Raw genomic sequence first — 12,975 nt, 5'->3', positions numbered from 1 at the left:
TATTCCAGAGACCCTTTTAAGCTTTATGAATCAGGGATGATAAAGGTTCAGCTTGCGTAGGTGACCTGGGTAGTGGGGAAAAATGGTTTTGGGAAAAAATGGTTTCATCGTTCATTCTACAACCAACCCTACTTCCCATCCCTCCACCCAGCCAGACAGCCATCTCTCTCTCTCTCCTCCCCTCTCTCTCTCTCTCTCTCTCTCTCTCTGTATGGTAATGTGGGTGTGATGGAGCTCTGAGGCCGTCCTAAACCAGCATGGTGCACAGGAGGGCGGGGATGAGGGCGAAGGTGGTGGGTACGCAAGGGTGAGGGTGGAGGTGTGCGGGAGTGTGGTGGGGCGGGGTGAAAGGAGCGGCAGAATGCAAAACTGAATTCATTTTTTGGTTTTGAGGGTGAAGGGGGATAGGCAGAGAGAAATGAAGGGAAGGGGAGGAAGGGAAGAGGAGGTGAAGGGAATGGAGGTCGAAGGAATGGGGAAGAGGGGTAGGAAGGGAAGAGGGGTAGGAAGGGAAGAGGGGTAGGAAGGGAAGGGGAAAATGAAGAATACGTAGATTCCAGGAGTAAGGGAAGGAAAAGTAGGGAGAATTGGAGAAGGAAAGTGAGATAAAAGGGACAAATGGCTGTGGAAGTGAATGAGAAGGGAATAAAGAGGGAGAGGAGGAAGAGAGTGAGGGAGGAAGGAAAAAGGAAAGAAGGAGAGGAGAGGTAAAAGAAAAGAGAAAGAGAAAGCAGGGGAACATAATCGCGGAGAGGGAGGACAGGGAGAGGGAGGGGAAGGGAGAAGAAGGGGAAGGGAGAAGGAAAGGAAGAGAGAACGGTATAGCAGGTGATGGGGGAGAGAGGTGGAGGGGAGGAGGAAGAGAGACTGAGGGAAAGCAGGGGAGGGCAGTGGGGGAGGGGGAGAGGTGGAGGAGAGGAGGAAGAGAGACAGAGGAAGGGAGGGGAGGAAAGTGGGGGGAAGGGGAGGAGAGGGGGAGTATATACGTGTGCCATTACCTCAACCAGCCAGACCGCTCAATCAACAAGAAATTTCCCCGATTTTTCTTTCCTCCTCTTTCTTCTCCCCAGATCTTCCCCGCAAAGCAGTTCGGAGGGAGATGTTTTGTAGGCTTCCCACGTACGCCCCACGGGGATATAAAAGACTGAGAGAGAGAGAGAGAGAGAGAGAGAGAGAGAGAGAGAGAGAGAGAGAGAGAGAGAGAGAGAGAGAGAGAGAGAGAGAGAGAGAGAGAGAGAGAGAGAGAGAGAGAGAGAGGAGGGGGGAGGTTTCTTCGTGACTTGCATATACACCCTCTTAGAAAGCGGTGAGAATGCAAGGCGATCATCATTTGTATTGCACCCTTTTGCAACCCGCTGCGCCTCTGTTCCCAACCCCCCAAGACCCCCACATCGCCCAAGTTAACTTTTTACCCTCGACGATTTTGCTGTGAGATGTACCGCCTGGAATTCTGAAGGCTTGGAAATTTTGAGTTTATTGATTTTGGACTTTTTTTTTTAATGCTGTGGGATGGAGATATGATTTTCGGAGACTCGCGTGATAAGTGATTTAATACGTGGCCCAGATTTTCTATACTCCGTTTACTCCAACTTGGCGTAAAATTGTCATCTCCCCGTCTTCAATGCTGAGCTATAGCAAGAGACTTACACTAGAGTATGGTGATAATCATGAAGAAGTGCTGTGGTAAGGATGTAGAGGCGTAATATTGTCTTATTCTGCCACTGAGCTACGGGAAAGAGGCAACAAAAGGAGGAAAATCTCAGCCAGGTTCAAGTGACTGAACTATAGATATTTTGATAAGTTTCCCCAAAGCACCATGTAACCTCGAATGAATATTAGAAGGTTCCAGCAAGCAAAGATATAAAATTTTCAAGTACCAAACAAGCTCAAGGGTTTCTTTGCATCCTCTAACCACCAAAGTGTAACCATCTCTGCTTTCATTCGACAGCAAAAATAAAACTACCTTTACTTTCCTTCCACAGCCGAAATGAAACCATCCTCCTTTCCATCTTCTCAAAGACACATGACCCCCACCAAACTCCAAAACCAATCACACACTTCCAGCAACAATTTCATTATATTTGAAGATTAATTTAAGTTTTATTTACAGCCTTTTCGACACCACAAATATAACCACATTGCTTATCACCTTCTCAGAACCACGTGACTTGCAAATACAAACCCACTCACATTATATTCGTACTTCTACCAATATTTTTACTATATTTCATGATTAATTTCAGTTTCTCTTCATCCTTCGACCCTCAAATGTAACCCACTCTCACTTCAGGCAAGGATTTCACCCAGACTTCAAGATGAATTTCAGTTTTACCTGCATCCATTTCGACACCAAAAATGTAGCCATCTTGCGCCGCACCTGAAATCCACCTGACCCGCGACACTGTGACTCGAAGCAACAGGTCTGAGAGAGTCACCCCCCCCTCGTCAGAACTCGCTGTGACATCTGACACCACAAATCAGTCTCCTGCAGCTCTCTTACCTTCAGTGCGGTGGAGGAGGTGGAGCAGGGAGGGGAGAGGGATTGGAGAGAAAAAAGTGGCTGGAGAGAGAGGAATAAGGAGAGGGAGAGACGGAGACGGGACATGGGAAAAGCAATGCAGAGTGAGGGAGAGAGAGAGAGAGATGGGACGAAAAAAAATGTGTGGTTGGAGAGGGAGGAATTAGGGAGGGTGAGATGGAGACCAGGTTGGGCTGAGGAAAAGGAGAAAGGAAATGAGACAGGAGGATGGAAAAGAAAGGAGGGAATGAATGGAAAAGGGAAAGGAGAGTAGGAATGGAAGAGGGAAACAGGGGAGGGGGTGTATGAGGGAAGATAGGAAAGAAGAGATGAAGGGAAGAGGGGAAAGGACAGGAAAAGGAAGAAATGGACGGTAGAAACGGCGAACAAGAGGCGGGAAGGGAGAAAGAAAATGAGAGAGAAAGGAGCAAAGAGGTGAAAGAAGAGAAGAACGGAAAGTGAAAGGAAGGTGAGAGAGGAAGAAGAAGAGAGGGAGGGAAGAGAAAACGTAATGTCGGTGGGGAAGGGAGGGTAACTAAAATCACCTTGCCAGCGCCAGAATTTCCCTCTCACACACACGGCAACGTTTACTCACAAGTCCCACAAGAGCCGCTTATGCACAGACCCGCAAGCAAAAGATGGGGCACAGTTAGAAAACCAAGAAGGCCTCAATATACTTAGGGATATTAAATTGCATGGGATTTATATGCTTGGCCCGGAAACATATACGTTTAAAGAGCCTTGCGTGCGAATATTATACACGCGCATACACACACAGTTATACATATACACACGTACACGCGCACACATACAGACATACATACACACACGTTTAAGGAGTCCTGTGCGAATACAAAACACACACACACACACACACACACACACACACACACACACACACACACAAAACCCTCCCCACACACACACCATTCTACTCACACAAACCCACACACACAAACGCAAACCTCCCCCACACACACACAAAAAAAACACTATATTATTCATTATTATCATACACCTCGGTCCGGTCATTCATCACTGCTCTGACAAAACAGCGACACGCGAGTAATGAAAAATGTCAGCCTGGCCATCATATATATCACAGAGCCAGGGCAATAATTGGTATTTTTCTACAACTGTATGGAGAGGGGGACCAAAAAAAAAGTTAAAAAAAATAAAGGTGCTGGTTTGTTCGTGGTAGCTCGGGAAGGGGTGTCGTGTGTGTGTGTGTGTGTGTGTGTGTGTGTGTGTGTGTGTGTGTGTGTGTGTGTGTGTGTGTGTGTGGCGAAGTGATGAGTGTATGCTGCGGGATGGTTAATTAAGAAGGTGATTGATGGCAGTGATTAACCTCTTCAACACGAGGACGTACTTATTCAGGGTGGTTCATATAAAAGTCTTCCTTTGCACCCCGCTTGGCAATTTCTCGCGTGTTCCGGGGACGGCTGGCGTTATCAATGTCTGGCTCAGATCATTTACTCATCTCTTACTTCCACTGCCACACCAAGGCCCAGACCCGCAGGATGAGCCGTCCCCGAAACACGCAAAATACCGCCAGATGTGTTTCTAGTCCTGGTTGCGGGAAATTCACTGAGCGTTACTTATGAGGTAGGAATGAGTCTCCTTGGTTACTAGTGAAATTTATCCAAGCTGGAAAGGGTCAAGGATTCTTTTTCAGGGTAAAGTGAAGGGTTTATCAAGGGCTCTATGCAACCACTCCTGCTCCCAAAATAAACCAAGCAGGAAATAGTAAGAATAAGATGAAAATAACGTTCTCGGGCTGAAAGGGTTGTGGTGATGAATGGGTGTGGTGAATGGAAGTGGCGATGCATGAGTGACCATTTATTTATTTACTTTTTTTTTATCAGCTAATTTGATAACAAACATTGAGGTGATAAGAGTGATGATAATGACAGGGTGGTGATAACAGGGGGTGTATCATAATGAACTCAGAGAGAGAGAGAGAGAGAGAGAGAGAGAGAGAGAGACTCCTCCCACCCTCACTCCCCTCCTCTCTCTCTCTCTCTCTCAAAGAAAAAAAAATATGGATGAAGCACAACACTTACCCATAACTGGAGAGAAGCAACTAGATAGCAAAAAAAAAAAAAAAAAAAAAAAAAAAAGCACATCTCAAGGACAATGCTTTTAAGACACACACACCTTCGACTCGACAAAGACACCCAAACGCATCCACAAACTCTCCACAGGCACACAAAAACAGTCATGGTTCCACACACACACACACACACACACACACACACACACACACACACAACACACCTACACAAAAGACATTAAAAATACATCCACAAATAAGAGCAACACAACCACAACAACAGCAACACAAAGAACCCACTCAAAGCTCCACAAAAACACAAAGAACAAACCCACAACAACAAAAACAAAGAATGCAGCCACAACTCCACAAAAAACACCCAAACGTATCCACAAACACCACACACACACACACACACACACACACACACACACACACACACACACACACACACACACGTAAAAGCGAGAAGGGCGAGGAAGGCATCATAACCCGTGGCAGGCAAGTGGCAGGCAACTCCCTCTAATTCAGTCACGAGTTTTACCCACCAATTACAAAGTTTTGAGGACTGAGAGGCTGCAAGATTGGATGGGGGGCGGGGGAGAAGGGGGAGAGAGAGCTACACCCACGCTTGTAAGACTGGGGGAAGAATATAAACGTAAGAGATAAATCATACGTGTACCAGGTAAAATATTGTTCAACACAAATACTTGGAGTGGAGACAGCAAGATTGGATGAGGCGGGGGAAACGGAGCAGAGGAAAGACACCTACAACCAGGCCTGTAAGATTAAGGAAGACTGTAAACGTAAGATATTAATCACACGAATGCTGAATGGAATTATTTGACGGTCCCCGCAAGGTTTAAGACATGGAGATTGGATGATTGGATGGGGCGAGAGAGAGGCAGAGGGCGCAGAGGATAGAGGATACAGAGCTGCAGCCACGCATTTGGATATAATATTTTAGCATACAAGTTGAATAAAATTATCCAACGGTAGCTCCAAGATTTCTGAGTTGGAGATTGCAAGATTCGATGACGCAGGGGAGAGAGCGAGGAGAAAGAGCTTCCCCCACGCTCGTAGGATTGGGGAAAGAATGAAAACGCAAGATATATAGAATGAAAACGCAAGATATATATCATTCTAGAGCACAAGTATGTCTCAGCTTAGTATTATAATTTGACACTGGTTCATGCCCTTCCTAAAAATAAGGTTTTGATTTTGAAACCGAGCTTTGAATTTCTCTCCAACGCATGAAAAACAAAAGAAAAAACTGTGTACAATTTTCAAGACGTGCACATTAGGATTATATTCTGAGTAACGTTTGACCATTCTATCTACTGAGTACTCTGAAACAGCCTATGATATACAAGCATGGAAGTCTAACATACTATGCTCTTTTTACTTTAACCTGGCCTAAAACTTCCATCATTCCATCTTGACCTCTGAGCTGCAACAAACGATTAAAGACAGAAAACTATGCAGGTCCCGAAAATCACCCATAGAAAGGATGTAGAGCCGCAGTGTTGTCCTTTACAGCCACTGAGCTACGTGAACTAAGCTGTAAAGGGGCGAAAATCTGAGCCAAGTTAACGTGAAAGAATTATAGTTGGGAAGTTGCTCGCCGATACTCTCTCTCTCTCTCTCTCTCTCTCTCTCTCTCTCTCTCAAGACGCGACATCTACAATTTTAACTATCCAATAATCCTTTCTTCACTTACTGCTACGTAATTTATTCAGAGGTCAAGGAATCGTTTAAAAATTTATCTATGGAATTTTTTTAGAAGTCACGACATATGACATCATCGTTTACTGTCAAAACTGTTATCATCGTCTTTATCAAATTTGCATCAGGGTAATTTTTTATCATTCTTATTTTTATCGTCATCAACACTGTCACCACCACCACCAGTACTGGCATTACCATCATCACCATCACCACCACCACCACCACCATCATCATCATCATCATCACCACCACCACCACCATCATCATCATCGCTATCATCATCACCATCATCAAAACCACCACCACCACCACCACCACCACCACCACCACCACCATCATCATCATCATCATCATCATCATCATCAACCCAACAAGAACATTATTATTCTCGTGTTAGAAAATGCTAGTCTTTATTCCTTCCTCCACACGGCACTTTTATTGGAGACCTGATGAAAATAGTGAAGTGGGTCGTAAAGGGAAGGTGTATTGACAGCAGCAAGGTTACGAGGAGGGAAGAGGGGGAGGGAGAGGGAGGAGAGGGAGAGAAGAGGGCGGGGAGAGGTGGATAGGGGTGAGGAGACGAGGGGTTGGGAGGAGAGGAAGAGGGGACAAAAGTGGAGACAGGGAGGTGAGAGGTGGGAAAGAGGGTGGGGAGAGGAGAAGAGGGAAAGGGAGGGGAAGGGTAAGAGGGGACGGAAGGAGAGATGGAGTGGAGAGAAGTGGAGAGAGGGAGATGAGAGGCAGGGAGAGGCAGGGAGAGGGAGACAGAAGTGGTGGAAAGCGGAAGGAGAGAGGAGTGGAGAGGTGGGGAAAGGGAGTTTGGATGAAGTGAGGGGTAGGAAGAGCGGATGAGGAGAAGGGGAAGGCGAGGTGAGGGGTATGGAGAGGTGAGGGTAGGAGGGAAGTGGAGGTGAGGGAAAGGAGAGGGATGAAACGTGAGGATCATAAAAAGGGGAGGGGAGAGATAGAGAGGTGTCGGGGAAGAAAAAAAGAGGAAGGGAGAGGGGGGAGAGGAGGGGAGCGGGAAGGGTTTATCACGCTAATATTGAGAGAGAGAGAGAGAGAGAGAGAGAGAGAGAGAGAGAGAGAGAGAGAGAGAGAGAGAGAGAGAGAGAGAGACCATGTATTTCAGGTATCGTATTTATTAATGGCTACTCTTAACTCACTCTCTCACCCCACTCTCTCTCTCTCTCTCTCTCTCTCTCTCATCACACATTCAGGTAGGCAGCCACCAAATTTTAACACCCATATGCAAATGAGCCACATTATAATTTTGTAACATTCGTAATATTTCAGGTCTCCAAGATTACTTTTCGTCTCTCTCTCTCTCTCTAAGCAAGGATGGCAATAATACACAACGTTATGTATAAATGACACTCATTAAATTGATAGAGTAAACAGCTGAGCAAGTTCCCGAGAGAGAGAGAGAGAGAGAGAGAGAGAGAGAGAGAGAGACACCAATAAAATAAAAAAGACGATGCTGAAGGAGGAAGAACAGAGAAAAAAAAAAATAATAATAATAATAATAATAATAATAATAATAATAATAATAATAATGAGACAATAAAGCAGTAAGTTTAAAATCACAAAAAAGAGAAAAAACAAATTGACATCAAGGCACAACCTTTACCTTGGGATATAATTTACTCAACACATTTTTTTCCGATTTAATTTATTCTCATTCTTTTTTGGATTTTTTTCGTGGTTTTTCCTTTTTTTGTGATAATCTGGAAAAAATGTATTAAATATGCATTGAAATTTGTCAGGTAGAAAAAAGAAGTACGGTTTTGGGACTCACTCTCTCTCTCTCTCTCTCTCTCTCTCTCTCTCTGTCTCTCTCTCTCTCTCTCTTTATGTTTTGGTCAGTTCTCTTACAATGAAACGCTATTTTATCGTCACAAAATCTCTCTCTCTCTCTCTCTCTCTGATACACAAAGACCCCAGCCATGCATAAACGATACATGTCCAGTCCCAGATCAATACACCCATGTTGGAGGGTCCGTCTCGGTTGGGGGTTCGGGTCTGTTCGGATCCCGTCAATGAAGCCGAATGAAGCAATGGCTCTCTCAGTTGCTTTCTTGCACCTCTTGTTGCTCGTTATTTATTTATGCAATTGCTTGGTGGCTCTGGGTGGCGATGAATGGGGGAAGTTAAAAAATAAAACGTAATTATAGTAGTAAAAATGCTGCGTGTAAATTGTAAATATACTGAGATGTAATGTAAAGGCGAATGCGAACTCAATAAATATTTAAAAAAAAACATCCTATATACAATTTGTCTACATGATAATCTTATATATATATATATATATATATATATATATATATATATATATATATATATATATATATATATATATATATATATATATATATATATATATATATACTGAAAATTAACCGAGATAATTATAAACGTCAATTGTAGAAGAGGGAAATATAGGGCATACATAAATGATTAAGATGATGTTAATACGAGATCCTAAAATGAAGTAATGCATTAAGACAAAGCCCAATAAAACAATAATTTCATATCCAAGTGTTTTATGTATTTTTTAAAGCTAATATTCGTGATTCTTAAAGTGTGCTTCTGTCAACTACTAAATTGAGAAGCTGTGATAATATTTTTGTGCCTGTAATACTATGTGATTCTGAATTCTGATATCTTCGATATTGTGGCGGTGGTATTTTGAGTGATATATTATGGCCCTGGTATTTTAGGTGATATATTGTGACTGTGGTATTTTAGGTGGTATATTGTGACTGGTATTTTAGGTGATGTATAAACTGTGACTCCGGTATTTTTCGACTGTGATACTGTGTGGTATGACTGACTTTTTGGTGTCTGGTATTTGCTGTCTGATATTTTGCGACACTGATAATATGTGACTGATATTTTCTGACACTCATATTTTGTAACTGATATTTTCTCACTGATATTTTGCGACTGACTGGTATTGTGACACTGATACTCCCTGATGCAATGGCTGTGTTATTCTCAGCTCTTTTGTTACATTTTGCAGCCTTTGTCCAGCGTTCCAGTATTCAGAGCACGATACACGCATTTCCCGGCCACACTTCAAGTCCCTCCCTCCCCCACCTCCACCTCATGTCACTGAACTCCACCCCGGCAACCTGGCCTGTGACCCAAGATATTCAGTGACCTCTCCTGTGACCTCCTTTGCGACCCCAAGACCTAGTGACCCCGGAAAGTTGTGGCCCCCTTCTGACCAAGTGATTTCAGTGGTCTCTCCTGTGACTTCAAGACCTAAGAGTGACCCCAATTTAACTATGACCCTAAATGACCCCAGAGGTGAGCTCAGTTACCCTCAAAATGACCCCAAATGACTTTAAATGACCCGAAAATGATCTAAAATAACCCCAGCGAACTGTTCTAAAATGAATCCCCAATGCCTCCATACAGTGACCTAAAATTACCCGAACAGACCCCAAACGGTCTCAGTGAACATGGCTAAAATAATGACGATGAAGATGCTGCTGCTGATGATGATGATGATGATGATGAACACTGACCAGTAAATAGTAAACCCTGACCCCAAACGACCTCAGTAAAGAGTGACTTCTGCTCTTTGGCCTGACCCCATCGACCTGCTCAATACCGTGGCTCTCCCGCCTTGCATGACAGATGACTCCACAGCTCACACGCATCACCATCCAGACATTCCAGCTGACCCCGCATGACCCTGTATGACCCCGCCAGTAGGTAGTGAGGTCATTTGTAACCCCTCCAGTACCATGACATTCCAAGTAACATTCCTAGTAACATTCCAACTGATATTCCAACATTGCAAGTGACCCCACAACTAAGTACCCAGGTCCAGCTTAACCCTTTCATCATGGCGTCCCTTAGTTTTGCTCTTGCTACCTCCAGACGATTATATTTAGCGACTACGAAACCCGAACTATTTTTTTTAATGCAAGGAAGAAGGAACCAAAGGCCAGGAGCCCGCAAATTGTTCCCTCCAAGAAAAACAAACATAACACTTGATTTAAGAATGAGATCTAAACTAACCTAGCCTAACCCAACGTGGTCTGACCTAACCTAACACACACACACACACACACACACACACACACACACACACACACACACACACACACACACACATTATCATCCACCACACGCAAATTCACACACAATTCTCTCCCATTTCCTCTTTATCCATACGTGTGTTCATCGATCTATCTATCTACTCACCAAACTCACTCCATCTATGCCTTTCTGTCTGTCCATTTTATCTACTAACTGGCCCATCTATTTATCTATCTATCTATCTATCTATCTATCTCCTCCGTCCCTAAATAACAAAAATACACGAGCACAGAAAAAAAGAGTAATATATTAAAAGTTGTCTATTTTTTTTCTTTTCAGCTCCAAGTGTATGGCTTCAACTCCCAGCTGTTTAACAATTTTTCTGAGGCGGTGAACAGGGCTCACGGGGTAGTGGCCATCTCCGTACTCCTGCAGGTGAGTGGAGGAGGCGCAGAGGAAGGAGGGGGGGGGATGGAGGAAAAAGAAAAAAGGGACGGAGGGAGATGTGAGGGAGGTGGCTCTGGGGATGGAGATTAACCCACGTGAAGAGAGAGAGCGTAAATAAATAAATAAATAAATAACTTTATTTCCACTAAGCAGTGGTTATTAATAAAGATACATGTTCCGATATATAGTAAGTACAGTACAATGAAAACATGAAAAATCAGTACATATGAAGACAAATTTAGAGCAAAATAAAATCTCAATTGGGATTTTTATCTTTCAAATGCATCCAAGGTATTTCAAGTCATAAAACATTTTTCTCTCCCATAAGAAAACACAGCAGCCTAGATTTGAATACTGGTAGGCTACTGGCATTGGTTATTAAAGCAGGCAATTCATTCCAGACCTTCGGGCCCTGTACAGCGAGTGACCTGGCACCAGTGCTAGTGTGGACTCTTGGTACATATAGGCTATTTTGTTGTCTGGTTACACTGCCAGTCACGTTATGCACAGAAGCAAAGGACATAAACCATTCAGGGTACACACCACGCAGTATCTTATACATAGTACAGTACGTATCAAATGCATGAGAGAGAGAGAGAGAGAGAGAGAGAGAGAGAGAGAGAGAGAGAGAACACGAAGGGAGGGAGACAGGAAGGAAAAGGATGCAGAGGATGAGAGAAATTAGAGCGATAGATAGATAGAAAGATGGGTAGACACAGACAGATCGATAGACTGAAAAGACAGATAAAGAGGATGGTAGGTTAGCAGGTAGGTAGGTAGGTAGGTAGGTAGAATGTAGGTAAACAGAAGTACACAAAATCAGACTGACAGGAATATAGACTGAAAAGGCCATGCGTAAGACAGACAGACAGACAGATAGATAAATAGATAGACAGACAGAAGAGCGAGAAGTGAATGGACGGCTAAGCACCCAGATATAAAAATAGAAACGATGACGGCGAAAATGTGACAAAGAAAGGGAAAGAAATGAGAGAAAGAGAAAATAAAAGAGATCAAAGGGCGGTAAGAGGTGGGAAAACATATTATATTCGCGTGAGAGAAAATGTGAGATAGAACACGAGAGAGAGAGAGAGAGAGAGAGAGAGAGAGAGATGCTTATTCTGTCAACATTTCTTCTTCCTTGATCCCCATGCAAGATCTCTCTCTCTCTCTCTCTCTCTCTCTCTCTCTCTCTCTCTCTCTCTCTCTCATAATTTCCCTCTCACTCCATACCTCATCCCACTCCAATTACTTCCTCTCTCCTTCTTTTCTCTCTACCTTACTTTTTTCCTTGTTTCCCCTCTTTCCCATTTTCCTTCCTTCCATCCATCCATCCATCCTTCCTTCCTTCCTTTGCTTTCCTCCTCCTGTACTCTCCATCTTCCTTTTTTCCTTCACTCATTTTTCGTTTTATTTTCATCAATCTCCTTCCTCCCCTCAATCCTTTCCTTTCTTTCTCCCTCCGCCTCTTCACCTCCTCTCATCCCCTTCTGACACACTTCATATTTCTTGCATTCCTTCCTTACTCCTTCCCACATCCCTGCATACCTACCTACCTACCTACCGCCTATCTATCTACCTACCTATCCTCCCTCCTTCCCTCCATACCTACCTACCTGCCTGCCTCCCTCCTACCCTCCCTCCCTCCATACCTACCTGCCTACCTACCTCCCTCCTTCCTTCCCTCCCTCCGTCCTCTCTGCTCTTTCAATTTTCTTAACACCACATTCATATTCAGGGATGGAGGTGGAAAAACGAGTAGTCGAGAGAGAGAGAGAGAGAGAGAGAGAGAGAGAGAGAGAGAGAGAGAGAGAGAGAGCGAATAAGGAAAGAGTGAGAGAAGCGTGGGAATGATATAGGTGAGAATAAAGAGAAAAAAGCAAGAAAGTAATGTAAAAGCGAGGATGAGAGAAAGTGAGAGAGGAGAGATTAAAAGCGAGAATGCAGCATGAGAGTGAGGAAACGGTGAGAGAGGAGTAATGAGAAAAAAAGGGAAAAATTAATGTTAGCGAGAGAGAGAGAGAGAGAGAGAGAGAGAGAGAGAGAGAGAGAGAGAGAGAGAGGTAGTGTGATAAAAAGTGAGAAAATTAAAGTAACGTGAGGAGAATTAACGAGATCATAAAGCAAGAACTTAATGAGACAGTGAAAAAAGAAGGTAATGAAAGAGAGAGAGAGA

General features: G+C 43.7%; 1 protein-coding gene across 1 annotated transcript in view; it reads left to right on the top strand.

The window, feature by feature from the left end:
• The window catches only part of LOC145414881 (carbonic anhydrase-related protein 10-like), a 264,234-nt gene that overhangs the window by 111,277 nt on the left and 139,982 nt on the right, over window positions 1–12,975 (top strand). Inside the window, exon 6 of the mRNA XM_080284298.1 lies at window positions 10,692–10,787. Coding sequence (XP_080140424.1) covers window positions 10,692–10,787 — 96 coding nt within the window. The remainder of the gene's footprint in view (window positions 1–10,691; window positions 10,788–12,975) is intronic.

The sequence above is a fragment of the Coenobita brevimanus genome, chromosome 101 (assembly GCF_032717465.1).
Source record: "Coenobita brevimanus isolate Jiangsu-jjx chromosome 101, ASM3271746v2, whole genome shotgun sequence".
Classification (NCBI taxonomy): Eukaryota; Metazoa; Arthropoda; class Malacostraca; order Decapoda; family Coenobitidae; genus Coenobita; species Coenobita brevimanus.
Note: the sequence above shows the minus strand (reverse complement) of the source record. Positions and strands in the feature narration are given on the sequence as shown.